This window comes from Chelon labrosus (genome assembly GCF_963514085.1).
Source record: "Chelon labrosus genome assembly, chromosome: 2".
Taxonomy (NCBI): domain Eukaryota; kingdom Metazoa; phylum Chordata; class Actinopteri; order Mugiliformes; family Mugilidae; genus Chelon; species Chelon labrosus.
In genome coordinates, this window is record NC_140338.1 from 29,348,363 (window position 1) to 29,374,788 (window position 26,426).

The 26,426-nt window shown below is 40.5% G+C and overlaps 1 protein-coding gene across 2 annotated transcripts in view; it reads right to left on the reverse strand.

Annotated features, from left to right (window-relative positions):
- Positions 1-102: 102 nt before the first annotated feature.
- The window catches only part of LOC311498557 (phospholipid-transporting ATPase ABCA1-like), a 34,804-nt gene continuing 8,480 nt past the window's right edge, over positions 103-26,426 (reverse strand). The window contains exons 6-49 of one of the 2 annotated variants that reach the window (XM_084559205.1): positions 24,011-24,132; positions 22,258-22,449; positions 21,028-21,117; positions 16,465-16,708; positions 16,207-16,346; positions 16,004-16,120; positions 14,663-14,857; positions 12,992-13,200; positions 12,718-12,894; positions 12,396-12,618; positions 11,932-12,153; positions 11,598-11,802; positions 11,366-11,479; positions 11,032-11,206; positions 10,777-10,908; positions 10,542-10,681; positions 10,313-10,450; positions 9,966-10,195; positions 9,728-9,800; positions 9,364-9,566; positions 9,150-9,201; positions 8,841-8,945; positions 8,563-8,711; positions 8,307-8,431; positions 8,066-8,164; positions 7,758-7,947; positions 7,546-7,640; positions 7,394-7,426; positions 7,179-7,284; positions 6,912-6,986; positions 6,323-6,492; positions 6,044-6,221; positions 5,821-5,936; positions 5,586-5,730; positions 5,354-5,477; positions 5,117-5,246; positions 4,719-4,902; positions 4,453-4,559; positions 4,183-4,324; positions 3,827-3,961; positions 3,609-3,712; positions 3,413-3,505; positions 2,787-3,030; positions 103-2,693 (exon numbers count right to left, since the gene is read on the reverse strand). In XM_084559205.1, the coding sequence (XP_084415331.1) occupies positions 2,550-2,693; positions 2,787-3,030; positions 3,413-3,505; positions 3,609-3,712; positions 3,827-3,961; positions 4,183-4,324; positions 4,453-4,559; positions 4,719-4,902; positions 5,117-5,246; positions 5,354-5,477; positions 5,586-5,730; positions 5,821-5,936; positions 6,044-6,221; positions 6,323-6,492; positions 6,912-6,986; positions 7,179-7,284; positions 7,394-7,426; positions 7,546-7,640; positions 7,758-7,947; positions 8,066-8,164; positions 8,307-8,431; positions 8,563-8,711; positions 8,841-8,945; positions 9,150-9,201; positions 9,364-9,566; positions 9,728-9,800; positions 9,966-10,195; positions 10,313-10,450; positions 10,542-10,681; positions 10,777-10,908; positions 11,032-11,206; positions 11,366-11,479; positions 11,598-11,802; positions 11,932-12,153; positions 12,396-12,618; positions 12,718-12,894; positions 12,992-13,200; positions 14,663-14,857; positions 16,004-16,120; positions 16,207-16,346; positions 16,465-16,708; positions 21,028-21,117; positions 22,258-22,449; positions 24,011-24,132 (6,386 nt within the window). In that variant the 3' untranslated portion in view covers positions 103-2,549. Of the gene's footprint in view, positions 2,694-2,786; positions 3,031-3,412; positions 3,506-3,608; positions 3,713-3,826; positions 3,962-4,182; positions 4,325-4,452; positions 4,560-4,718; positions 4,903-5,116; positions 5,247-5,353; positions 5,478-5,585; positions 5,731-5,820; positions 5,937-6,043; positions 6,222-6,322; positions 6,493-6,911; positions 6,987-7,178; positions 7,285-7,393; positions 7,427-7,545; positions 7,641-7,757; positions 7,948-8,065; positions 8,165-8,306; positions 8,432-8,562; positions 8,712-8,831; positions 8,946-9,149; positions 9,202-9,363; positions 9,567-9,727; positions 9,801-9,965; positions 10,196-10,312; positions 10,451-10,541; positions 10,682-10,776; positions 10,909-11,031; positions 11,207-11,365; positions 11,480-11,597; positions 11,803-11,931; positions 12,154-12,395; positions 12,619-12,717; positions 12,895-12,991; positions 13,201-14,662; positions 14,858-16,003; positions 16,121-16,206; positions 16,347-16,464; positions 16,709-21,027; positions 21,118-22,257; positions 22,450-24,010; positions 24,133-26,426 lie in introns of both variants that reach the window. The other variant, XM_084559204.1, reaches the window with a different exon arrangement.

Below are 26,426 nucleotides of genomic sequence, written 5' to 3' on the forward strand. Positions count from 1 at the left end.
GGCAAACATTTGTTTTGTACAGTCGGGAGCTGCAAACGCCCACGTGTCATGCACACTTGTGACACACGCCAAAAATAATCCAATCCAGTCTTTATTTTCAAAATGTATGAATTTTTATTAATGTAAAGAGTAACTATACACATGAGTAACAGACTCAAACAACCATAATACTTAAAAATGTAAACAAATAATAATATTGAGCACGAGAAGAGAAAAATCACCACCTTAGTACTGTCCTACATTTCTCTCTTTAACCCCACTACTGTCTCTGCTTTTCACCATTTTGCTCGCTTCTCTTAATCACGTCCAAGTCTCCATGTTGTGGTTCAAGTTTGAGACAGATCTTCTAATGCAGTGGTGTAGCTTAATTTAGTCTGTATCCAGTGCAGAGATTTCTTTTTTTTTTTTTCTCCATTTGCCGTGACCACATCCCCACTTCTATGCAGCTGAAACAAAAGGCTGCTTAGCCAATAAAGTGCTCAAATTTATAAAAAAGAGAGATTTGGTGGGACAAAGTTCAGAGCCCGGGGTTGGTAGAAGAATAGGCCTGAAGTCCCAGAGCTGTTGGTAGATCCCCGAGATAATCTGTCATCAATTGAATCCCTGGATAGGATCTGTATAAAGCATTGCAAGCACGATTCTAATCAGCGCGGCACTCACTTATTGACTAGCTCTTAAAAACTGTTCCGTGTGAAATATCTGTAATATTTGAGTTACTGTCTGTACGGTCAGCTCCAGAGTGGCAGTTTATGGATGTGTTGACAAAGAGATTGAATTTGGCAACGTCACTAGAGGGTAGAAAGAACTTGCAGTCCATTTCAGACTGAACGAGAGAGCAGAACTTTTACACATACGTGCTTCTTTGATTTGAGAACGAGAGGAGGAGGGTTCCTTTAACGGAGCTGATGGATAAAACGAAGCACAACTCTTTACAATACAATCCTCCAGATTCTGCTGGTTGCTCAAAGATGCGTGTTCAGCTTCGTTTGGCACAGATACTGTTTGTTCACTCCTCCGTTTTTCTTTTTGATTCAACGTCACAAAATTGCTACTGTACATAATAACCACATCGGTACTGGCTCAGGTCAAAAGATGCTTTTCCATCCGATTCATGTCACATTTCTGACTTCCTCCTTATTATTTTTTTTACAACATAATTTGGATATAGACTCCACACATACACATATGCCAGTAATCCAACAACAACGAAGCAGAATTCAGTCCTCTCCATATCTTCACTCGCACATCTGGCGGCATGCTGCGGCGCACACACGAAAGCGCTGATAGTCCAGGTGTGCGGCCCAGTGGAAAGCATGCAGTATATATTTCCAAGTCGCTTCCAAAAGCCTGTCGAAATTCTTCAGCCATCTTTATCCCTCCTGTGTCCGTTCAGATAAGCCTTCAAGTTCCATTTCAAGAGGTGATAAACAACAAGCCAGTATAGCAGACTGCACATTTTGTACAGACATCGAGCAACCACAAGATTTTTTTTGTTTGTTTGTTTTTGACTATGACAGACACAAACTAGAAACAGAACAGTCGAGTTTCTTCACAAAAAACAACACATTTTTTTGTGCTTTGATGCGTGTTGGTATCTGTCTTGTCTAATACATTCCTTGGCAGCCTACATACATTGTTGTTTTTAATGGAGTGCTCAAATTTCGCTCACCAACGGTATAGGCACTGTACTGGACGATGTCAAGGACACAGAGAACGACAAATAAAAAAGAGACAACTTGGTTAGCGGTCTTAAAATGTTATCCATATAAAGGGAAAAAAAATAAAAGAACTCCACAGAGGTTATGTTTATCAAGAAGAATTCAATTATCTTTTAAAAAATCTATTTAGTAAAAATTAATATTATGATGATTGCACATTTATGACTGAAACTGGATTGTAAATGCATTTTTTAACCATAATTTGTATTACAAAACAACTGCGCTTGGTAACGAAGTAAAATCGGGAGACCCTGAATAGAAAAGTAGTCAGTCTGTTTTTTAACAGCTGGCAGTGAATGATTTGAATTGTGTGTTTTACACTGTTGTACACAGTCCCACTGACTACGGCTAACTGCTTTGAGGAACAGGGATTAAAAACTAGAGATATTTCCTTCTATCGTCCCCTACGTCTTGTCCATTTTGTGAGTAGCCATGCTTTCCAGTCTGACACAGCATTAAAATGCCGCTGTCTGTCGGTTCAAGTGTTCTGAGTCTTTTCTTTCTTCCTGTCCACCTAGTGAAGGAGAAGCACCAGTCTCCAGCCCTCACAGAAATATCTTCTTATCATAAATATATATTTCTTGCATTGATTTGCATTGAGTTTTCATTGTTTCAGTGTCTGTCACGATACCTGCTGTCTCTGCCTTTTCAAGAGGCTGTGCACTGAAGAGCAGGTCCACTGAGAAATGATAACAATTAAAAAAGACTAAAAAGTGAAAATAAAAAAATGAACATAGTTCTTCTCCCGCACACGTTAGTGGTCCATAAGTTGTTGGTTGTGGGGAGGGTGGGGTGATGCTTATCAACTCCCGCTGATGGTATGTTATGGAATCAGACACTGCTCTCCTTGGTCTTGCTGTCCATGAGGAAAGAGTTTAGCTGGGTAATGTCCACTACGACAGCGTCCCGCTTGTTCAGGTGAATGTCTTTCAAGTGGTCCTCATCACTTTGGTCCTTGGCGAAATTTACAAATACCTGCGGGAGGGAAAAGAAAAGGAAACACAAATTAGACTTAAGGCTTAAATTGAGATCACACCCTAGTTAAGATCAATGGGTGCTCTTGCTTACTTGGTCTAAAGTGGTCTGAGAGACAGAGTAGTCCTCTATGCTGAGTGTCTCCTTGTTCTTAGAGAGCATGGCAAAGATGCGGGCAAGAGAGGTGAGGGATGAGGGAAGCTGGTACTGCAGCATGTTGCGGTGTTTCTCCTTCAGCGTGCTCCCTGGCAGCTCCAGCTCAATGAATTCCATCACCGGTCGAAGGTCTGGATCTGGACCTGCCACCCGCAAGATGATGGTATAGCCGTCACCAAACCTGATAAGGACACAAAAAAATGTATATGTAAAGATACATTAAGACTTTTGTATTATTCTCCGGTATGGTTAACATGCTACAGGCCCTTACGTTGTTTATTTAAAACATCGTTGTGGTTGTCCAAAATACTTTAACTGCTGCATGTCAGAGTATTTAACACTACCAAGACCATGACCAAACAAAATTCGGTTAATTATTACTGGATATACAACTATAAATAAAATAGTTTTACTGTGTATGAAAGAGTTGCATAGCATCGTTACTGAAAGTCAACACCGCATTCCACAGAGCTTAGTAAGAGAGCCCGTTTAAATATTTTTCCAAAAAAAGTCCAAGTTAGTGTGAGCTACTGAGTTGTGTTCTGTTGTGTGTGTGTGCCTACCTGTTTTTGAGGTGCTGCACACTGCCCAGGCATCGGAACCTGCCGTTCACCATGATGGCCATCCTGGTGCAAAGTGCTTCACACTCCTCCATGCTGTACACAAGAACACACAAGGATAAGGTTATTATGTGATAAAGAAATGAAAAGGCAGATGAACATTTCTAAATCTGTTGGCAGTATATATACTATATCTAACCTGTGAGATGTCAGGACTACAGATCGTCCCTCTTTGATGATGCTCAGGATGGCATTCCAGAGTGCACGACGTGCCTTAGGGTCCATGCCTGTTGTTGGTTCATCCTGTTAACAGGTAAACAGAAATTCAGCTGATGCAATAAAATACTGTTAGATACAGAACTTGTCTTTAGGAACATTTTAATCCTGCTAGGTTTTATGAAATATGTTCCCACTGACCAGAAATACAACAGGAGGTCCTCCTATGAGAGCTATGGCAGTAGAGAGTTTCCTCATGTTTCCTCCGCTGTAGCTGCCAGCTGCTTTGTCCACATATTTGACCAAACCCAGTTTCCTGATGCCCCACTCTGCCACCTAGTGGAGGGACAGACATTTTTCATGAGAGTCTTGCCATTTTCTTTTGGACTGAAAAAATGTTTGAAACATTTGTTCTGTATATCTGTAAAAACTGTCATCTGTATTATCTGTTACTATGAAACTAACATACAAAACAGACAAACAATCCCAAAAGGTGGAATTATGTGTGTGCATATAAAAGATAATTATGATTTGTTCGTGTGCTGGTTGCTGCTGACCTCACAGACTTCCTTCTCAGGCACTCCTCTCAGGATAGCGTAAAACTCAAGGTGCTCTCGTCCAGTCAGCAGGTCATTGATAGCATCAAACTGAGGACAGTATCCCATGTTCTGATGCACCTCATCTATCTCTGTATTCACACTGGAGTGAGAGAAAACACAACAAGGGAGTATGTCAGTTTTCTAGAAAGCAAAACTATCAAATCTAGTTTTGAATCAAATATTTTCTCATACAGCAAGTTAGATAGATTTACTGTACATGTCTATTACCTCTTTCCAGCCAGGTAGGCCTCGCCACCAGTGACCACAGAGTCTCCTGTCAGCATTTTAAATGTGCTGGTTTTGCCTGCTCCATTCACTCCCAGCAAACCAAAACACTGCAGGAATGGGAGAGAATATATTTTTTACTAAACACCAACACTCAAACACACAACATATCTGAAAGTAAACATACTAATTCTATAATTAAATAATCCAATCAACACTTGTATTCTGTGTTTTATGTGGCAGGTATAACAGGAAGAAAATATCTGTACCTCTCCAGGAGGGATGCCAACACACAGCCGGTCCACTGCTGGTTTCTGTTTCCGCTTGTAGATCTTGGTGAGCTGTCTGAGCTCCAGGATGTCTGACTGGCCTCCACCACTCAGGATCCTCTGCCGCTCTCTGGCAACATCCTCGTCTTCCTCTCCAATAGGCTTCAGATGACTGGTGGAGGACCTGGATGGTCATTCGGAGGAGAGGTCACATTTAAGACAAGCTCATAGGAAGTTTTAAATTGGACTCCTACACCCAGTGGGTGTAATCCAAATCAATCCAAATCCCTTGATTATTTTTAGTAATGAGGTCTCTGTCAGAGAGTGTTCTGAAATGAGGAGACGCACTTATGCATTTAAAGCTGACTAATTAAACACTTATCTAATGAGCCACCCACCTGGCCTTGAAGAAGAAATGGTACTGAATGAGGACCGTGATGCAGAAGAAGATAACACCCTCTATGGCCATTGCAAACAAGTTCTTCCCCACCATGTCCCAGGCCAGAGGAGAGCGGAATCGATTTTCACCTACAACAGAACAGTCGTTTTAGTACTTTAAGTTCATTTAGTCTACATTTTCAAAACCAGTAGGAATACATTTATTACAGGTGATGATAAGGGTCTGTTGGGCTTACCAAATCTCTCCAAAGCGTCAGCCATTGCCTGATTCTTCACCATGTCAATCAGTCCTCTGCCCAGGCAGAAGTGAGGGAAGATGAGGAACACATTTTTCAAGATGTCATTGATACCACCAATCTCCTGAAAGACAAATGTTCAATCATGAAGAGTCAAGCATTTCTAAAGCTTGAAAAAACTCCTATTTTTGAACTGCTGTCAGTCAATCTATCGACACTAATCATTCCTTACATTGCTTCCAAACAACTCCAGGACAAATGTGGACACGCTTCCATTGATTCCTATCAGGATGTTGACACTGGTTAGAACTACATAGGCGGTACTGGGGATCTTAAAGAAGAATGAGGCTGGGTACATCAGAGGCGTGATCGACCATCTGAAAAATGACACAAACATATGATATTAGATGAAAATAAGAGAAAAAATAAAAGGAATAGCCAAAAATGTGAGTGTTTGTCCAATTTACCCATAGAGCAGCAGTAGCAGGGCCAGCACAGGCAGATTGGTAGATGAGACGTAGGCGTCTTGTTGGAAACACACAAATATAATGATCACCAGTGTGGCCGGAACTATGTAGTTACACTGCAGGAGAGGGAGAAAAACAGGGTGAAAAAGAGGTCAGGAATATTTTTGACTTTACTGAGTGGAGCCAAATGTGCCAATGGTTAAGCAAATATAAAAAGTCTTACCATATCCCAGACAAAGTTGGCCAGCCAGTAGAGGAAGGGTTGCACTCCACTGATAAACTGCATGTGTTTAGCCTTGTTCACTCTCTCCTGGATGAGGAAGACCACAAAACTGGCAGGGACAAAAGACATGGCGAAGATCACGCAAATGGACACCAGCACGTCCACTGATGTCGTCATCCTAGAAAAGAGAGAGGATAGCAAATGAAATGGTGAGAAGGGCTCTCTGTAAATTAACATTAAAAAAAGAGATTTTCATTGCATTTTGACTGTAATACTTACAATGCGACCTGAGACAGCTGCTCCTTGGTGAGGTTGAGTGGATGATTGTAGGCCGTGATGCCAAACTTTGTGGGATCTTTTCCAGCTGGCAGACTCGCCCGTAGGATGCCGTTGTTCATCACGTTGAGGAAGGAACCAATGCTGTGCCAGCCCTTGTTGTTAAACCAAATCTACCGGAAAGAGAGACAGATGTGAGATTTCAGTTTTTGTAACATCAAAGGAACAAACAGAGCAGCACTGGAGGTCAGCTGAGCCTGAAAGAGTTTATAAATTTGGGAGGTACCTCATATGACTTGTATTCATATCTATTCTAAGAATTTATAGGTGTTTTTCAAGTGTATATTGGTGTTAATATTTTGACTGAAGTTGTTACTAATGAAAAGAAATCTATCATATGTGCAGGTGATAGATAAAGAGAAAATGAGAAATCAGTTCTTATCTGATATTACACAAAATAAATAGAGTTAGTGACTTATATTTTATTATGTATTATTGTGCATATTGTGGGTGTAGCAGCAGCTTTGTTAGAGGAACTTGTCAAGGAGGCTTAATGATGAGCTACAGAGTCTGTCTGTATATGTGCACTAACCTTGACGTTATTCTTGGTGTCCAGTCCTTGAATAAAACTGGAGAGACTGCGAAAGAAACGATCTGCTGATGATCCCTGGAGGGAGAGAAACAATAAAAGAGGATGAGTTGGTGAGGCACAGAGTATCTCCAGCAAATAGGTGAACTGTAAACTGCTCAGATCTGCAGTAACATTTCAGTGGTACCTAACTCAAACCATAGACACAATTTCTTTGAGCAACTGACGACTAAGAATCAGTCTGGTGTAACAAACAATGTGATGTCTTACTCTTTCAAGATGGAAGCGTCTCCTCAGCGCAGCAATCGCATCATCAATGTCATCTTTATTAGACAGATACTGAGAACTCTTGGCACCCAATGAGAAGCCACCATATCTGTTACAGAGAAAAGACATTGTAATGTGAGTGAAGGACAGAGACGATGTGAGCTCAATATTATCAATACACAAATTAAGATGAAGATGCATCATGTCTGGTTATGTACCTGAACTCATTGACCCAGATCTTGTTCTTCAAGCTGTAGGACAGGAAAAATAAATTATTTAAGGTTTAATGCTTCTATAATTGAGAACTATTTTTCATTACAAAAATATAGTCAGATTAAAAAACAATATTAAAAAGTAAGGTGTGTTTTACCTCTTGCCAATGATCTGAGCGTAGGTTTTCACCAGATAATCTGACACATTCCTGCCAGTCAAATTCTGGAGAATGTCTGTTTCACTGATCTTGGTCTGGATTCAAAGCAAACAAAATAGTTAATTAATGTATGTCTATTTGGCTGATTTCATATTTAGTCTATTTACTTTTTAATTGTATTTAGATTTAGGTTTCTGTTTGGAGTCACTAACCTGTGGTGGTGGAAGTCCCCCAGCCCCAGCAGGACACTCGGGCAGCATCCTCTTACGCCCTCCACAGCTGCACTCACACAGAGGAGAGGGATTCTCCATTGTCCAGTTGCCATTGTTGAACATGTCCATCACACTTTCAGAGATTGGAGGGACTGACCATTCATCCTCTACTGCAGTACAGGGAGTGTCCCTGGTGAACAGAAGGAGAAGAGTCTTTTTATGGGTATGCTTTCTGACTGATTGCAAAATCTATAGATCTACTGTACATGTTTCATTTGTTTAAGTATTTTTTTCATCTTAAAACTCACGGTACGGGCTCTCCTTCCATGCAGCGCGTCCCAAAGCCTGGTTTTTCTGTCAGAGCTCCCAGTAGTTTGTTTGTGTGAGCATCTTCAGGAAAGTCATTACTACAAAGACCCAGAGAAAACATTACTCTTAGTAAAACAGTAGAAATACACCAACACAATAAACAACATCACTGCAAACAAATGCAAAGAAGAATCAGAAAAAAAGGATGAGAAGAAGAATAGAGAAAGACAGATATCTCACCTGATGAAGGTAAACTGTTCTCCATACATGCCGGGATCCAGAGCCAGACTAGGGTACTTTCCAAATGGCGGAACAATCAGGCTGAAGATAAGGGCAATACACACAAACACTGCTGGAAGAACGATCTGAAGAAAAAAAAAAAAGCATGACAATGTATTATTTTTCATTAATAAGTAAAAAATAACTGACACAGAATTATTATATAATTTTCTATTCATCGTCCTAATAATAATAGCCACAGTGAGCATCAGCACACCTGAGCAAAGAAGCCTTTCCTGGAGCGCCGGGCATAGAGAAACCGTTTCCAGAGCAGTGCGACAAACTGCTGTCTCTTCAGACTCCATCCTTTGACCTGGTATGAACCTTTACCATCTGTTCCACTGAGCCAGTCAGTCTCACGGGATTCTAAACACAGATACCACAACACACATGAGCACACTAGCAACACGTTGGGTATGTGTGCAAATTGTGTAATAGCACCAAAAAATTAAGCATTGCACTGCATGCTGGGTAGTGCAATTCTACCTGGGTCACCTTCAGAGTCGTTTAAGTCAAAGTCGTCCTCAGTGAAGGGCTTCAGGCAGCTCTGGTGGTCTCCGAATGCATGATGACGGCGAGTCCTGGTTGGTACGACTCCATCTGCGGCCACACAAGAGTCAACGTGTTAATTTAAACTATCAGAGTATCATGGCTGCTGTTTTGTTACATGACAGTGTGCCCTTCATCACATTTGATTCTTCTAATATATGCCAACAAACAGTATAACAGTCTTTATTTATAACACATACAAAAATCTTTGCAAATCATTCGTGAAGAACAGAAAAAATGCATGCTAAATCTTACCTGAAAGCTCAACAGAATCAACTCCACTGTCCTCAGCCACTTTCAGGAAAATCTGCAGCATTGGAAGAAAACACATTAAAACATTAGCAAGCAGAAAATGGAAGTTTATTGGCTACAGATGCACAGCAAATGAAACATAATACTTAGATCTACTTATAATCATGCTCACTATCAGAGTGCACTAGACAAAACAAAAGCTTTAGTCAGCTCTTACCTCTTCCAGGGTGGTATCAGATATTCCATAACTTGATATTCCCAGGTCAGTGAGTCTGTCATCAAGCTCATGGAAGAGCTCCACAAAGGCTCCATCTTTAGCAGACTGGTAGGGTAAGACGTAGGTGAGTTCATGGCCAAGATCCTCCACCAGGCGAGCTTCTGGGACATGCTTGAAAATCACATTGGAGATGAGGGAGACATCTGTTGGAAAGAATTATGGAAAGGTCAGTAAGAGGGAACAGCAAACATAATTATCTTAGAAGACTAAATTTACATTTCAGCAGAGATTAAATGACATTCTTTCCCTGTTGCACCGAGCTCATGCTGATTATTTGGATTCCATTTCATCTGTTTGCTCTTACCAATAGTGGTGGTTTCACTTTCTGGTTCACTGCCTAGGCCTGCATCTGAACTGCTTTCTGATACACTGTCCTCCTGAACAAAAGACACAGGAGGTAAACAGTTAAAAGTAAATAAGACATACTTCAGAGAACAATGTTAGAAAAGGAAACTTGACAATGTTCTTTTCTTCCTAGCTACTAAAAAGACAGAGAGTGAGCTTATTTATTGTTAATTGTATATGTTTAACCTCTCTTTTACCTTCTCTGGTTTCTTGCTATAGGAGACCGTGCTGGCAGAATTCCTGCAGGACTGAAGTGTCAAATCATAGTCCCTCTTGACCAGGGTCAGGTAGTAGCCTGTTCCCAGCTGAGTCTTCAGGAAGAGCGAGGAGCCCACACAGCACAGCTTGCCATGGGAAATGATGGCAATACGGTCGCCCAGGATGTCAGCCTCATCCATGTGATGAGTGGACAGGATGATTGTGCGCCCTGAAAGGGACAAAAAATTGTTTAACTTAATGTGCTTTAATATGGTTCTGAAGACAGAATACTCAAACTACATTTCCAAAAAACTGTACCACCAGGAAGATAGTCAATTATATTTACCTTGTCTGTATTTGAGCAGTAGGTCCCAGATGCCTCTGCGTGCATAAGGATCCACACCAGCAGTGGGTTCATCCAGGATCACAACCTTTGAGCCCCCAACAAAAGCCAGGGCAACTGACAGCTTCCTTTGCATCCCACCTGAGAAACACAAGAAGAAAGAAATCTTGATATAAAATTCCACTTCCATTACATACAAAATCTGAAAAATACTGGGGGAAAAAAAACTGACCAGACAGGGTGCTGGTGCGAGACTGTCGTTTGTGAGGCAGTCCGACATCATTCACAATTTGTTCCATTTCAGCCTTCACCTTCTCCTCTGAAAGTCCCTTCAGGCGAGCATAGAACCAGATGTGTTCCTCCACTGTCAACCTGGATAACAGCAAACCAACAAATCACACAATGACCAAAACACAGGAGGCTAAAAGGGTGCAAGTAATTCAGCCCTTGGTCTTGTATATACATACATGCTGAAAAGTACATTGTGCTGGGGGCAGACGCCCAGATTCTGTCGGATGGTGCTGAGCTCAGTACGGATGTCCTTGCCGAGGATGTAGGCTGTACCAGAGGTGGGTGGGAACAACCCTGTCAGGATTGACCTGTAAAACAAAATAACCAATCAATATTCCAGATCTGTAGATTTCAAAATACTATCTTCAGACTCCGAGCTCAGTTAGACCAACACATATTGTAGATGAACTGAAGATAAAGTGCTGTCTTACATAGTTGTGGTCTTGCCAGCTCCATTGTGGCCGAGGAAGGAGGTGATCTGTCCTTCATAGAATCGCAGGGACAGTCCATCCACAGCTAGCTTGTTCCCATGGCTGTAGACCTTCACCAGATTCTCAATGTAAACACCTGGATCAATGTGCCCTGGCTCCTCCTCAATGCAGACAGCTGTAGATAAGATAAAAACAAGAACAAGAGTGTTTTAGCAAGACCACAAGCTGTAGTATGCGTACATATATTGACTATTAACTTTCAACCAATTTTCTCTTATTGGTTTTGTATCTGAAAAGACAAATAAATAGCACTAATAGTGAGTGTGATCTGTACCGTCTGCATTGCCTTTCTTTGACAGATGGGCGGAGATGTTCTTGTTCTCTTTCTCTCCACACCAGTATGTCCTAGTGAAAGGAAAATACCAAGGCCTGGGGATCCCATACTGACCTGTAACAGAATGAATACAGAATGCTCATAAAATAACTCATAACGCAAATTCCTCATGTATCTACACATAACATGGATATCAAAAATACCACAATTGCAAACTTGTTGCATGACTCACCAGGGAACACGGCTTCAAAATACCAGGTCATTATTCCGTACAAAACAGCGTCAAACAGCATGAGGGAGATAGATGTGGTCAGGTTGTAGCTGTCGTCCTCCAGAGGGCTGGCGAGCAAGTTCGACCACTGGATTCCCACCCCTTGCTCCTCAAACAGCGCAAAGTACTCGCATCCAAAACCAAAAGCGACAGGAGACAGCAGGCTCTGAGAGAAGAAAGGAGGACCCATAGATTAGAGGATAGAAAACGTATTTACAAATATCAAATCTATGACCATGTCAATATGAAATATGTATGTAAGTACTCATATGTGTATTATTTTTTTTTTACACACCACAACAACTTTTGCTCCAAAGCCCACGTAGTCTTGCCAGGCAACACACAGCACGTAGGGCAGGTAGAGAGTGAAGTATATGATGCCACCGCAGGCCGCTGCCAAGTTGGCACGAGAAAACAAGGTGCTGATGAGAAAGCACTGCATGATGGTTACTATGCCGAATGATCCCAGGAAAAGAAACACAACGCCTGGGTCACTGTAAGGCAGCAGGTTGCCCATCTGATAAAGAAAAAAAAGAGACAAAGAAGAAAAGAAAGTAAGAATTAAACAGTGGTATGATCTCACTTGTTTTTCACAGTTAAAATGACATTCCTAGACATCATGGAAAAACTGAGAGATTGAGTTAAATGCTAATTTAAATGATCAGTGTGACTATGTGGGCTTGTTCTCTAAAATGTGCTGGCATTCCTGCATGATGACAAACAGGGTATACACATGCATGCGTCTGTCGCAACACCGACCTTCAATAGCATCACCAACAGGCCTGCGCTGATCAGCAGTGGGATTAAACTGCTGATGAACCAGCTCAGCCACAGAGTGCCGTTGTTCAGTCCCATGATCCTCATGGTCTCCTTGAGCCGTGCCTCCTTCTCGTACACCACGCCCTTGATGATAATGGCCACAGAGTACATCCATGCCAAGGTCATGAAGAGAGGCATTGATCGGCTCATCACTCGCAGGAAACTGTAAAAACAGACATTAAAAGTTAGACACAAATTCTCTGCAGATCCCTTTACATGGATGTTTTTTTTTTTGTTTTTCTCCCCCACTTCATGTACTTACATATCATCTACGTAGCAAGGATATGGCATCTGCTGAATATAGATGCCTGTCTTCTCCTTGCTGCCTGTGACAGCTCTAATGATTCCTTGCTCGATGACGTCTTGAAGGTAAGAAAATCCACCCCAGACATACCGAAGGTCCTCAAAGGGGTCTGCCCTGGGACCTGGGTCCCAATAGCTGCAAAGCAAAATGAAAATCAATAAGATCAAAAATGCATAAAAGTTGGAAGATCAGCATGAGTAGATTAGAACAACTAAGAGAACCAGTCACTTACCCATCTTTAATCTTGTTAGTCCTCTCCACATTATCAATGTCCATGCGGATTTTGTAGTTGACATTAGGCGGCAGGTCAGTACTGTTACTGTGGCCGATGTCAGGAAACACGATTCCAGCCCAGAACTTCTGGTTATCCAGAAGACCCATGGACTTATTGACCAAACGTTCCTCATTAGCTACTGGCTCCAGCTTGTCCAGGTTCACACACTGAAGGAAAGAGAGTGGGTATATGTTATGATCAGAGTCTGATTAGAAATGGCAGTGCTTTAGCAGTAGCTGTTGAAAGACGTAAGTTGTGTCTAAAGGCAGAATGGAACTAAGAAAGAAGAAGAAACACACAATAAACCTTCCACAGCTGATGGTCTGTAACCAGTCCTTACTGGCCTAATATAAAACGCTCAAAACAAAGTCTACATACAATAAAATGTTTATCGTAAAACTAATCAACACAAACGTCATGAAAATTCCTGCTAAAACAATCATATGCTTTCTCAGTTATTATCCAGAGGCAGACAACAGCTATGAACTCTATACCCCATTACACAAACTCTTGTGACTGGGTTAGACACTGAATAACTGCAACATTTTTTTTTTAGCTGATTTGCTGAGACCTCCCACAGATTAGCCTCTCACACATCTAGCTGACATAAGCTGACTTGTACTTCACCCAGTAAATACCAAGTTCGTTACATGCCAGTGAGTTCAGAAGACACAATACACAAACAGTATAGCGTATCCACTCGTAAGGATGCAGGCAGTTTTATGGTCATGTAAGGCCTTGACATAGTTTTTGTGTGAAAAATAAAAATTGTTTACCCCAAATTGTATGATCTCCTTAAAGGGTGGAACAGAGTCAGTAGGTTATCAGGTTGTTTGCTGTGTTGCTCAACATTAGTCAATGAAAATTGAAGGTGGACAGCACTTGTGTGACACGGGCATTTAATTGACCTAAACTCAGGGCTTAAAAGTCCATCTTTTAAATGATTTACATGCTCTTTGTACACTGCATTACACTCTCCACAATGATGAGAAGAAAGAGGAGAGTGAGCGGAATCCGAGGAAACATTAAAATAATCTGTTACGCTTAGAGTTCAGTTCATGGCCAATTATGTGTGTAATCAGTTCATGGAATGGGAAGCATCATAATTTATTTAGGTAGTCATAAGGCTATTAGATCACATCTATATCTGAACCATGAAGCTTATTTTGTCATAACGAAGAAATTCCATGACACCATGATAAATAAAACAACAATTCACAAAGACATAACCATCAATTAACATTTGGCATAGAGGTTGGTTGTTTATCGCTGAGGTTTGGCTCTGGCATATTGAGACAATATGTCTCTCTGAGACCAGAGGCAGTGTCACACTCAGCATGCCAATGATTCAATTTGATTAAAGAAGGAAGAGGATATTTGAATGTTTGATTTCAAGGCTTTTAATAGGCATGTCAGGATCCAGATCTAGTTCGAAAATAATTAAATAACAATATGGGAAGATTTCATAACGTATTGACCTAAATTAAATGGACAATTAACATTTAACCCATTTCCCCATTTTTTACCTGTATTTTCTCTTGAGACGAAGGCTTACACCTATTTTACAGATACAACTTAACTGAACTAGTTGTGTGAAAATCCTGTGCACTACAACTTTAACATACTAACCTCCATAAAGCGTGAAATGGTCTGTATGGCCTGGTCAGTTTCATTGAAGACGTCTCTCCAGGTGTAGGCTGACCCTGCAGGTCTTTGGTCCTCCAAGGTCTTGGACAGGAAGCGCGCCACGTCCGACACACGCCACTCAGTCCCACTGAGCTGGGTGTTGAGGAATGCAGCACTAGCATTATTCTGGAGCAAGGTCTGCAAAGAGGAGGAATCATATTGTTCATTACTGATAATCAATGAACTATTGCCTGTTAAGAGAACTAAAATTTTAGGCAATAGACCAAAGGTACACAAAATACCCCATATGTGCAAGTGGCTTACTTATTTACTAAATCCTAGTTTCTCTTCTCCCACTTTTGGAATAAAATATGTGTAGCTTTTGGCTTATGTTTTACTGTTTCAAGCCTCTTCTCATTTCTTCTCCTGTTCCCACGCAGATTTTTATTCATGAGAGACAGATAGCACAGATAACCATCTGATCAAATGTTTTAGAAAGCTGAATATTATTTAAGACCTGTCTTGTTAAAAACTTGCCGGTAGAACAAAATACAAATGAACAAAGATTTAATGAAAAGTCTTAAAGGGATATCATCATAAACAGAAACTGGTAGTCAAATTAAAATGCACTTAATTGTTATTTGTTTATGAATAGTTAATAGTCTTAGAAAATATCATGATGTAATTTCACAGTATCATCTTCCACCACTAGATGGAAGTGGTGCAATTTGCATATGAGGGAAGCTGAAAAAAACAACAACAACACATTACTAGCCACTAACGGCCATGTTATGAACTCTATGCATGCCGATTAGAGTATATTGACTGTAATTTTATACCCATTAATCTAAGCAGAGCAAGTAGTCATGTGAGCCAGAGCACCAGCACTTGTGTGTTCTGGTCTCTGCAATATGTCTCTGAAATATGAGAGAACAAGCACTGGTCAAGTCTTGTTTTGGTTTATCTTTTTAGATAGCTGCCAGATTCACATTTAAATACCACGGCAACAGTTTCTCTATGACTTAATCTACTTGAAGTCGAATGGTTGACCTAAACCTGTTGTCCCCTTCAGCCAAATGATCTGTCTGTTTGTTAGTATCAGATTTTTGTCTCTCTTGTGTTTACCCTTAAAGGCACACTAGTATGAAAGCCAGATTCTTCCCTGTGTTTGTCCTCTTTCTCCGCAGCTTCAAGTACTTTCATAAGCTTGACAGAAAAACCCAAGAGCAGATATATAATTATGCATCAGTTACAGATATGCCCTCGAGTAAACCCCTCACATAAACTGGAAGAACACTAAGTGCGCAGCTCAGATGTATCTACAAGAATAATATGCCCACTCACCCTGACCAGGTCCATTTCCTCGCTGTTCTCCATGAAGTTCCAGACTTTGGGCTTCATCTCCTCCCACATCCCTCCAAGATCCCTCAGCACACCCAGCTCCTGGAAGGTCTTATTAACCTGGAAAACACACATATGCTTATTCTTATCTAATGTTTCATGTATAATCATATTTAATTCTGATGAGGTCTTTAGGCCTACTGTACCTCGTGGATGATCCTCTGAGTTGCCGGAGTATCTGGCGTGTACAGGATCTTTCCCATGAGAAGAGGTTTCAGAGCCCGCCAAATCATTCTGGAAATGGGGCTCGACTCCAGACTCCTCATCATGTTGTTGCAATAGGGAGCTACAAAATAAACAAACAAAAAAAATTATTCTGAGTTTTGAATTTTTCTGTCTCCTTAAGGGAGTGAGTGAATAATGCAAAAAGAAAAAAGATGTTTAAAGTAGTTTTGGACACTTACTGGAAGAGTTGTCATAAGTGGAGGGGGGTTCACTGTCACTGTCATTCCCATGGTTCCCGAACAGGGCCTTGTAGTTGTTGTCTTCATACCAGTTGAGAGACTTGATTTTGAGGCCCCCTCCCTCTGGGTGTCCACAGACGATCCTTGATACGGCCTGATACATTTGATTTGGTGATCCTGTGGCATTCGCGGTTAGGTACAGGATCTCTTTTCGCATATCCTTCCAGCTCTTCATATTGGCAAGCTGTCGCAGAGACACAGATTGAAATGTTACCATGATGATGATTGATATCTGGAAGCCAGAGCATACAATTACACATGGACACCACTTCCAGACCTGTAGACATTAACGCAAAAATTCAAAGCTGGTACTCTGTTTCCCAGAAGGTACATGCTGTCCTTAACATCATACAGTAGATTCAAACATTCCAACAATTTATAACCTCACTGTGTGTGTTATTTTATTGTTATGCTTTTAAATGGGTAGCTTTTAGTCTGGTGATCATATAAATCCATATCTTTCCTATATATCCTAAATACATATTAGCTTCCAGCAACAAAACATGGTCTCCCCTGTACTGCTACTACTGTTTGCTAAATGAAACTGTCTTCACCACATCTGACGGCAAATATGCTCTGTACATGTCTCACATGTCACGTTTATTCTGACTCATAACACGTGTACATCCTCATTTGAAAGGCTATCATTCGTCAGAACAGAAGCTCATATGTACCCTGCGTAGACGCTGTGGGTGTGAAGTTATTGAAGGTTATAATCTGCACTGTGAGTTGTATTCTAAACATGGAAGTCACTGTCGGGCGGTGCAACACTTAGCCGTCTGTCCGATTAAGATAAATTTAACTTCAGTTCCCAGTCCTATCTCTCTGTATGTGTCTGCATCTGTGGGGGTTTGCATTTCTATCTGAAGCCAAGTTGAGATAGCATATAACAAGTAATCTGGAGTGTCACTTACATATTATTGAACACTGTCTCACATAAAAAGAACAAAAGCCCACACTTCTCCCTCTTTCTCCGCTGTTTTGGGAATTCTTATTAATGTCTAGATGGGGAAAATATGGCTTTTCCTCAAATAATTTTTGTTGACATTTAATTTGGTTGAACATTTGTTTGACTATGAAAATAATGTGGCTGCGGCTTTGTTAATTGCAGTCACTGGACAATACATTCATTTGTCATGTGTCCCTTGTTTCCCGAAAACATCGTAATATCCTCTCAATAGTCTTATGCATTGTTACCTCATGCTGAGTTCATTCTGGTTCACTCAGAGGTTACTATCGGTTAAGAGACAAGTCTGCACAAGTTTCCCGTTAAAGTCTCAAAACTGGTCAACTACACATGCAATTATGTCACCAGCTCGTGACAGGGAAGGAAAGAAGGGGGGGGGGGGGGGGGGGGGTGATATTTTGTGCAAATAAAACAAAGAAAGGTTACAAGCAGAAGGGAGGTTTTGTTTCCTATGTGTGAGGCAGGGGAGGTTATTACAGTAGACTTGGGAAATGAATGTGAAGGATGGAGGCTGAGGAAAGAAACAAGCAAAGAAAGAAAGAAAAAAAGAAAGAACAAACAAAGAAACGTTGAGAACAAAGAGAGGTTACTATCAGTCGTTCTCTAACAGGCAAACCCCTGCAGGCTCCACAATTACAGCATAATTATACTGACAACTGCTACTGAGTACACACTCATTGACACACAAACACCCTAACACAATAGACAAGGTGAACTTGTAACACGCAAAAGATCTTGACGTGGCATACACGACTGTTTCCCTTTTTTTCTGTCATTTATGTAACTTCAAATCAGCTGTTGCGCAGCATGTAATTCTAGCAATCACTTCAATGCTGAGAAGGGAACAGTTGTGTCTCAGATCCATGACCCTGAGATCGTTCTGTATGTGGTAAATTTGCAGCTGAACCACATCACACTGTCACATGCTTTGCTGCTCTTTCACACTGGTTGCATATCCGGGTCTTTGTGTCAGTGGTTTTCCTGAGTGGCTGCCAGTATTTATGCATTAAAACAGTCTCATGCATTTCTTTCCTGTACTGGTATCAAATGCTCAAACATACAAACTAAAGTAGTTTGCGTGTGTACATATGCACAAGCAACTCCACCTTCAACAAAATTGCATGTAGGTCTGTAAGAGTGTGTGTTTCTCTGTGATGAATAAGGATTTTGTGTGACTGAGTAAATGTGTCATTTCCCTTGTGGGATAAAGGCCACATTAGGATGGGAGACGAGGTGAGCAATACAGACACAAGCACGCATGTAGACACACACACACATACACACAGACAGGAAGGCAGCAGAACAGGATCACCCCGGAGTAACCTCACAGCGCAGCCTGTATAAGGTTACTAAAGTTCAAGTTTTGCTCAAGCACACAGCTACTGTATGTAGACCAGAGCAGCTCAGGTTGTATGTGTAATTTCATGTTAACATGAAATTACACATTGGTTCTTTTCAATAATGTAAATATATATATAATATATACAACAAAACTATTAATATTATAAACTATTATTATTGCCTGATTAGCGACTGTCTAGACAATTACAACAAAACCTGATTCATGGTCAAGTTTTGGGGACTGTTTATTCGTATACTCCCTGCCACTCAACTACTTAAAACAACACAAAAATACATTAATGTTTCCAAAAAAAAAGATTGTTGATTAAAATTATAGAATCATTATTATTATTAATATTAATCTTGCCACATAAGGAAATTATTTACCAGATTTCTTGCAATTACCACCGATCCTGATGCAGGATTTAGTATAAATTGTAACAGCCAAAGAATGTGTGATTATTAGTGTTGAAATCTCTGCACTGCCAGCATCCTGAGCTGAACAACATAATCTACTGACAAACCGAGAAAAGGGTTGAAAGGAAGACTGTAAGCAGTCTGAATTTAACCACAATAAATGTTGCTTTTAGGTGGATTCTAACTGAGAAATTAGTGAAGGATAGTGGACCTGCATTGTCTTACTCTGGAGTTCATTGGAGTTCATTCTTTGACAATGCCAGGCTCACACCTACCAACGTCAATGTGCAATGTTTACAGAGAAAGCTTAGGTAAACAGTATACGGATAAATTACATAAAGCAATGCTGCATTTAAAAAAAATGTCAAACAGCAATTTAGTATTGAGTCCAACCATACTATTTCTCAGAAGGAATGAGAATTTGTGTGAGGAATGATTTGCCTTGTTTTGATTTAATTAATTTAAAGACTTTTTATTAATTATTTTGAAACCTTCTGGTTTGCCCTGTTCATTTATCAAACACCTTGGAAAGTTGAAAAGCAACCATGCAGTATTTAGAATAGTCTCTGAATATATGTACATTTCTTGTGGTTTGTCATATGGCTAACAATGTGGAAATGAGCTTTTTCTTGACTACTGATAAGACATTAAGGCTGTAGTTCTTTTTGCCTCTCTACAGTGATAGGACCTGGCTGCAGACGACTACTAATAAGGAAATAGAGGTTACGTGGGTCAATTTCTCAATTCAGCCTGTCGCAAACCTCCTCTGTCAGCCAGCTAAATGAACACATATAATGTACTTCAAAACTAATTTCAACTGAAGAATAAATTTTTTGTTAGCGACCAAATGACGCCTGGTTAAATGGGCACTGCTATTTTAGCATGTCATATCTCAGTAGCCTAAAACAAAAGGTCTCAACAGAATATAGCAAAGAGCTGGTTTCAAGCATAAAGACAATGATGAAACCATGGAAGAAGTTGTGCAAGAATGATTTAGTTAAACGTTCTCCTGCATGTTACAGTGGAAAGGGGAGATAAATGATTGCTGATGGTTGCAACTTTAGCAGATGGGGATGGAGGAGAAGACCAATTTATTGATGGTTGCTCAGCTGCTTAAACAGAAAACCACGTCACATATGTGTACTTACGGCTGGGTCTTAATGTTTTGCCAATTCAGCAGAACAGGAGCCTATGAGAAAGGGGGTTGTTTTGTTTGTGTGTGCGTGACTGCTGCTTCTCTCCTTTCTCGCTACATTCCAGCAGCTCAGACTGAGTTACATTAGCTTAGGCCATGCGCGTGCATGTGTGCGTGTGATCCTTCACTGTTTGTGTCTATGCGAGACATTGAGGACAGGCACCTGGCAGCTGGCTGAGTAAGTCTTCTGCGTTAGCAGCTACAATAACATATAAAACTGCCTGTATGATTTTATTTAAACTTCAGAAACCTATATTTCGAGGACTTATATATATATATATATATATATACATATATATATATGTGTGTGTGTGTGTGTGTGTGTGTGTGTGTGTGTATACAAATCACACAGAGCACATTGTAAATCAGCAAACTTCCCATTAATTTGTGTGGACATATATGTGTTAATATTGACTATTGCATGTGGCCTGTATTCACATTAAAGGAATTTACTTCACTGAGATCTGATTCTTGGTAAAAATTGATTTTATTCACAAACATGACTACTGAGGACTGAACTTTGGAAACAAATACTTCAGCAGTCCTCTTTGTGCACGTCTGTTCGTGTGTGTGTTTCATTTACCTCGACACCCAGAGCTCCCAGGCTCTCCAGAAGATTATCGGTTGCAGCTGAGACCTCCTGGACGACTCTGGGGTCTGACCTCACGTCCTTCTGTTAAAGAGAAAGGGAATCATTATTATATAGCAGATATTTTTCATAATATGTCATGTATAATTAATATAAATAAATTTAATTTATCTTAGTATCGGTGTTAGTAGTATTTTGTCTGAAACTTTTTCCTTCAGGTACTTTCTTACATGTCTTGTCACACAGGCAAATAAAAATGAGAGAGGAAAAACAAACAATGGTAAAACTGAGGTGGGAGGGAAAGAAGAACAACACTGGGGTCAAAGGTGAAGAAAGGAGAGGGGAGTCGGGAAAAATAAGGCCAGGGTGACTTTGACCTCCTTTGTTAGCGTCAGTCAAAATGCTCTGTGGGTGCACTCGTGTGTGTGTGTGTGTTCTCATCCAACACACTTGTCAGTTGTCAGCTGCTGGAATGTCTGACATTTGATAAAGCACAAGTGTCACTGAAAACAGAACAGCCGTCTAGGAAGAGAGAAAGATACTGCAGCTTTCTAGTATATTCCTTCTCTGTCCCTCATTTGCTCACTATTCTATCTCACTTTCTCTTTTCCAAATGATTTCTCCTGCACATGCAAGGTACACATGGAAGAACGTTGAGTTACGCAAGAGTTCTTGCCCTCACATTTTGTACAATTGTGTCACTCTTGGAAAAGAAAATCCACTCTTGCATCAACTTTTGGACACTGAGACTTTAAGAACAACACATGTTTTTTTGGGTGAAGAGCACCTACAGTGAGCTAGAAACTGATCTTGCTCTCAGGGGGAGGGAAAAGAAAAGCATATTCTCTCCTCTGTAGACTCTGGACTCTAGGTGTTTTGTTCCACTGTTGCCTCTCTTTGCCAACGTGACACACATTTAGGTCACAGGTTTTATGAGAAGGAGCAGGCTATTTAGGAACATGAAGGGAGAGAAGAGGTAATGGAAGGGTGACAGAAAAAAAACAACACATTTTTATAATGGCCTCATTTTGTTATTTTGGTCAGTAACCATATCGATAATACTATTTCAGTAGCTTTTCAAACTTGTCTCATTGTTTGAGTTTCCCTGTTATGGAGCTATATTAAGCAAGGAAGTGCACACATACTATGAAAATGGTCATGGTTACTTTAGTGACTAGGTTTTGACTGCAATGTTAAAAATAAAACCATTCGGGATAAACTCACCCGAATGGGTTTCAGAAAGTCCAAGTTGGACAGGAAGTGGCTCTGTGCCTTGTTCAGCCAATCACTGGAGGAGTTGCAGATTATTTCTTGAGTCATGCGGGACACATTTTGGTCAGCGATGTGGACAAACTCCTCCAGAGGTGTGGTGTTGCACAAGTCTCTGAGATGGAAGCCAAAACCTTTAGTGAGCACCTAAAAAGAGAGGGAAAAAACAGACATTTAGATGGCGTAGATCATTTTAAAAAGCACACGTGTTTGACACAGAGGAGAGAAAAATATCCAAATTTGTCTACTTTCATTTGGGTATGTACATACAATATACAAATGTTTCACATTGAAATACACATGCGACATTAAGACAGCCAAGCAAGTTGCCAATAACAAATTGATACAGTCAATGACTCTTTTTCGGGAACTTAAAAAGCTTGAATATGTAATTACAAAGACATAAGCGTTTACTTTGATGTACATTTTGAGACAGAATCCCATCTTAAGTCAAATTTCCTTAATATGTGATGACTGTTAGTATTTCCTTGTTCCCATGGTGGTTGTTCTCGACTCTTCTGAGTGTGTGTTAAACCAAAAAAGATACAATCCTTAAAATTGACTGTATGGAAAAATCAATGAGGTTCTCAGAATGATTTCACTGTGCATCCCCTGACCACTGGGGCATACTAAGGACATCTTGACAAAAAAAATGTTTTGAAAAGCACTTTACTCCTACCTCTAATGCAAGAACCTTACTTGGTTGTAGAAAACAGTTCTGTGCTATGCCATCATATCTATCATTGTATACCCACCTACACATACAAAGTCGCAACTGATAATCTTTTCACTGGAAATACACCAGAGCTTACTGCAGTCAGTTTGGAGGACTGGGAAGCATACTAATGGTTAGACAGAACATACAACATACAGCTAATGGATTTCACCCTCTCTGATCAATATGCATGAATGTCTGGGAGAGAGATGAGGTGAATCAGAGGGTGTGAATGTGAATTTGCCTTTGAGCTTCTGTTTCTGCACGTGAGGAGAAATGTGGGGAAGGGAGGAGGGAAGAGACCATGTGACTCCAGCCCTCCAACTGCAAAGCAAGGATGATGCTGTTGTTGAGGTGGGGCTGGGTAGCCGAATCAATGTATGTGAAATGGTGTTGTAGAAACAGTGTTGATATCAGTGGAAGAAGAGGAGCTGATGTGTGTGTGTGTGTGTGTGTGTGTGTGCATGGAGCGACTGAAATAAATCCTCATTCAGCTAAAATAACTGATACACAACAAGAAGAGGAATGGAATTAAAACCAAGGGAGGTAACAATAACAACAAGGAGATTTGAGAGAGAAACATGGAAATTTTAGTTATTGAATTTAGCCTAAAATAGAAACATTACTTATATTGACCGTGGCAAACACATGAAACAAAAAGACAGATGGGAGAGGGGCCACTGCCCGACAGCCTCTACACCCATCCACCCCCCACCCACTGTGAGTATTAAGGGCTTAGCTGAGCCACAGCAGAGTCCTGTGGCCCAGCAGACACCATGAAGCCAAGGTCATTGGATTTATGCACAAGCGTTGCAGCCAGCGGGAGTATGATTATCTCACATGTGAAAAGGACAAAACAAGGAGCTTGTACACATTTAGACACCAGCACTGGTAATGGTAATTTCAGCTCATCAGTGTATCATTACGATTTTCTAAAGAAAAGATGTTGATGGACGAAAATGTATATATATAACCATGCCAGTAAAATGTTACCTTCTCCAGATTGACATCCGCCTCCACGATGTGCTTCACCACATGATGAGGAAGTGAAGCATTGTGATGCAGAAAGTGGGAAAGTGTCTCATCGTCTTGCAAAAAGTCCTTCAGCTTGAAACCTAGAAAAAAATCATAGAAGCATTAAGTCAACCAAATATGGACACAAAAAGCCTCTTTTATGAAAAAACAAAACACATATACAGTATATTAAATATGTTAAATGACTTCAAATCATATCGTGCGTTTGTACACTGATGACACAGACATGTACTGTTTCCTCACTACTCTGAAAGTGCTTTGTACTTTTTCGCATTCCAAGGAAGTCAAACCATTTCTGAAACTTGCAACAGTAAGCTGTGTGGTCGCACACACACACGCACACACAGTCCTCTTTCCTCAGCTCTGACTTTCTCAGCCAGGGGTTACTACAGGGCATTTCACTTTGGTCCAAATACTGCCTCCTCTCTCTCTACCCCTCTCCCTTCCTGAATATCTCCTTACATGTTTTACCCATATTCTCTCACCTTTTTACTTTTTACTGCTTGTAGTAAAACTTGCCCTAAACTTTTGGGGGGAACTAGTTTAGTGGCATCATGCAGTGAAAACCGGAACAGCACTAGCAGCTTGCATACGCCAGTTTAAAGCAGATTGTTAATGTGGCTGCATGTTTTTATTTTAGCATGGCTTGACGCATCAAAGTCTTCTCACCCCCCAAAGGTTTTACACAATTTTTTTGTGTTTTTCTGATGATTACTGCTCTTATTGTGCTATTCTGCTTCACTCCACTTGCATCTGTTCCCAACTTAATAAGCAGAATTTTTGATTGTTTGTTTAAAAATATCTTCCTTTAATGACTCCCTCTCATTTGGTATTCCCTTCTCTTCATCTCCAGTAAATCTTTTTGTACTCTCTGTGTTTTATAACTATTAGATGACAACCACAGAAATACAGGAAACACTCTGTCGCAGCTGAACTGCACCCCCCCTGGGAGGAAGTGAAAGAGAACAGTGTGTTTTTGTGTGTTTAGGAGGCACATGTTTGCCGTCACTCTCCATTACTGCCTGCTTAGCTGTGCACCAGAGTGTCTGTGCTGTCTGTTAATTATAAGGTTAGAGTGTGTTTTATACTTACACCCTTTCATCCCAGCTCTCTATATGGGCTTGTGCATGAGAAACTGTACACCTTGATCTGTGTGTATATACATGCGACCTCAACTCTCAACGGTTAACAACCAGGGAGTGCTAATAAAGTCTAATCCATGTCCCAGTAGGAAGCCACAGCTCCCATGTTGCCCTGCATTCAAAGGCCCTTGAGGACACACCAGACTGGATGGTGCGACCTTGTTAAGATGGAAAGACTGCATGGAGACTATGTATGAGTTTGTTGCCAGCCAATAGGATTTATGTGTATATGCTTGAGTTTCATTTTTTTGTTTTATCTTATCTGTGCTTGTTGTCTTTATTTGAACTGCCTAAGTGGTCTAAATCCCCTCTCTGGAACAGAGACATTTTTTGAAGTAAGACCACGTAAGAAGTCTTATCTGTGTTTGTTTGTGTGTTTATTTTCCTATGTTGGAGCCAGCCTGACACAAGGGCAAACATCATCAACGCTTACAAGTCTGCACATGCTCCTGGCACTGCCTATCCTGTTTGAAATTAAACTGATACTGACATCACATACCATGCTCAAACAGGCTTTGAATTATGTGGAATCACATATTCTCAATTTACCAACATAAACGTTCTTGAATAATGTCTGCACCCACTTATGATGATAGGAAAACCTTTCAAGAAGAAATATGATGGATAGTCCGAGTCTGTTTCTGCTGTGCTTCTTAATCAAGACTTTTTTGAGACATGGCCGATCTCTACATGGTCCTCATTTCATTCAAGCTCTCACTATTATTAGAACGCTACAGTAGTCTCATAAGCTCAATTATAAATCCAACATTTTTCTTGAATCCACAAAAGGAAAAGCGCTGATATAATGATGATGGCGGAGAAAGCGAACAGAGCTGATGGTTCTGCTGCTGCTGCTGCAGAGTGACACTATAAGAATAACAACCTGGATCAAAGAGCTGACAGCAGAGCCCCTCACGTGTCAGTAAATAATTCAGCAATTCACAGGGTCAGCGAATGAGATTTAAACTGATCATGAAGAGATGCTGGGGTTAGAGATAAACTTTTTACTTATAGATAAATCACAGTGGATTTGTGTTGACCGGGTCTAATGTTTTTTGTTGTTGTTGTTGTTGTTGTTTTTGGCTTGATGAGATTAGATATGAGAGTACATGGCAGGAATGTGACACGGCAGAAACATACAACTGGGAATTTGAACATTTCAGAGTTACGCAACATTTTTGAGATGAGGAAGGTTTTCTTAATAACAGCTTTTTGAATAAATGAGAGATTAA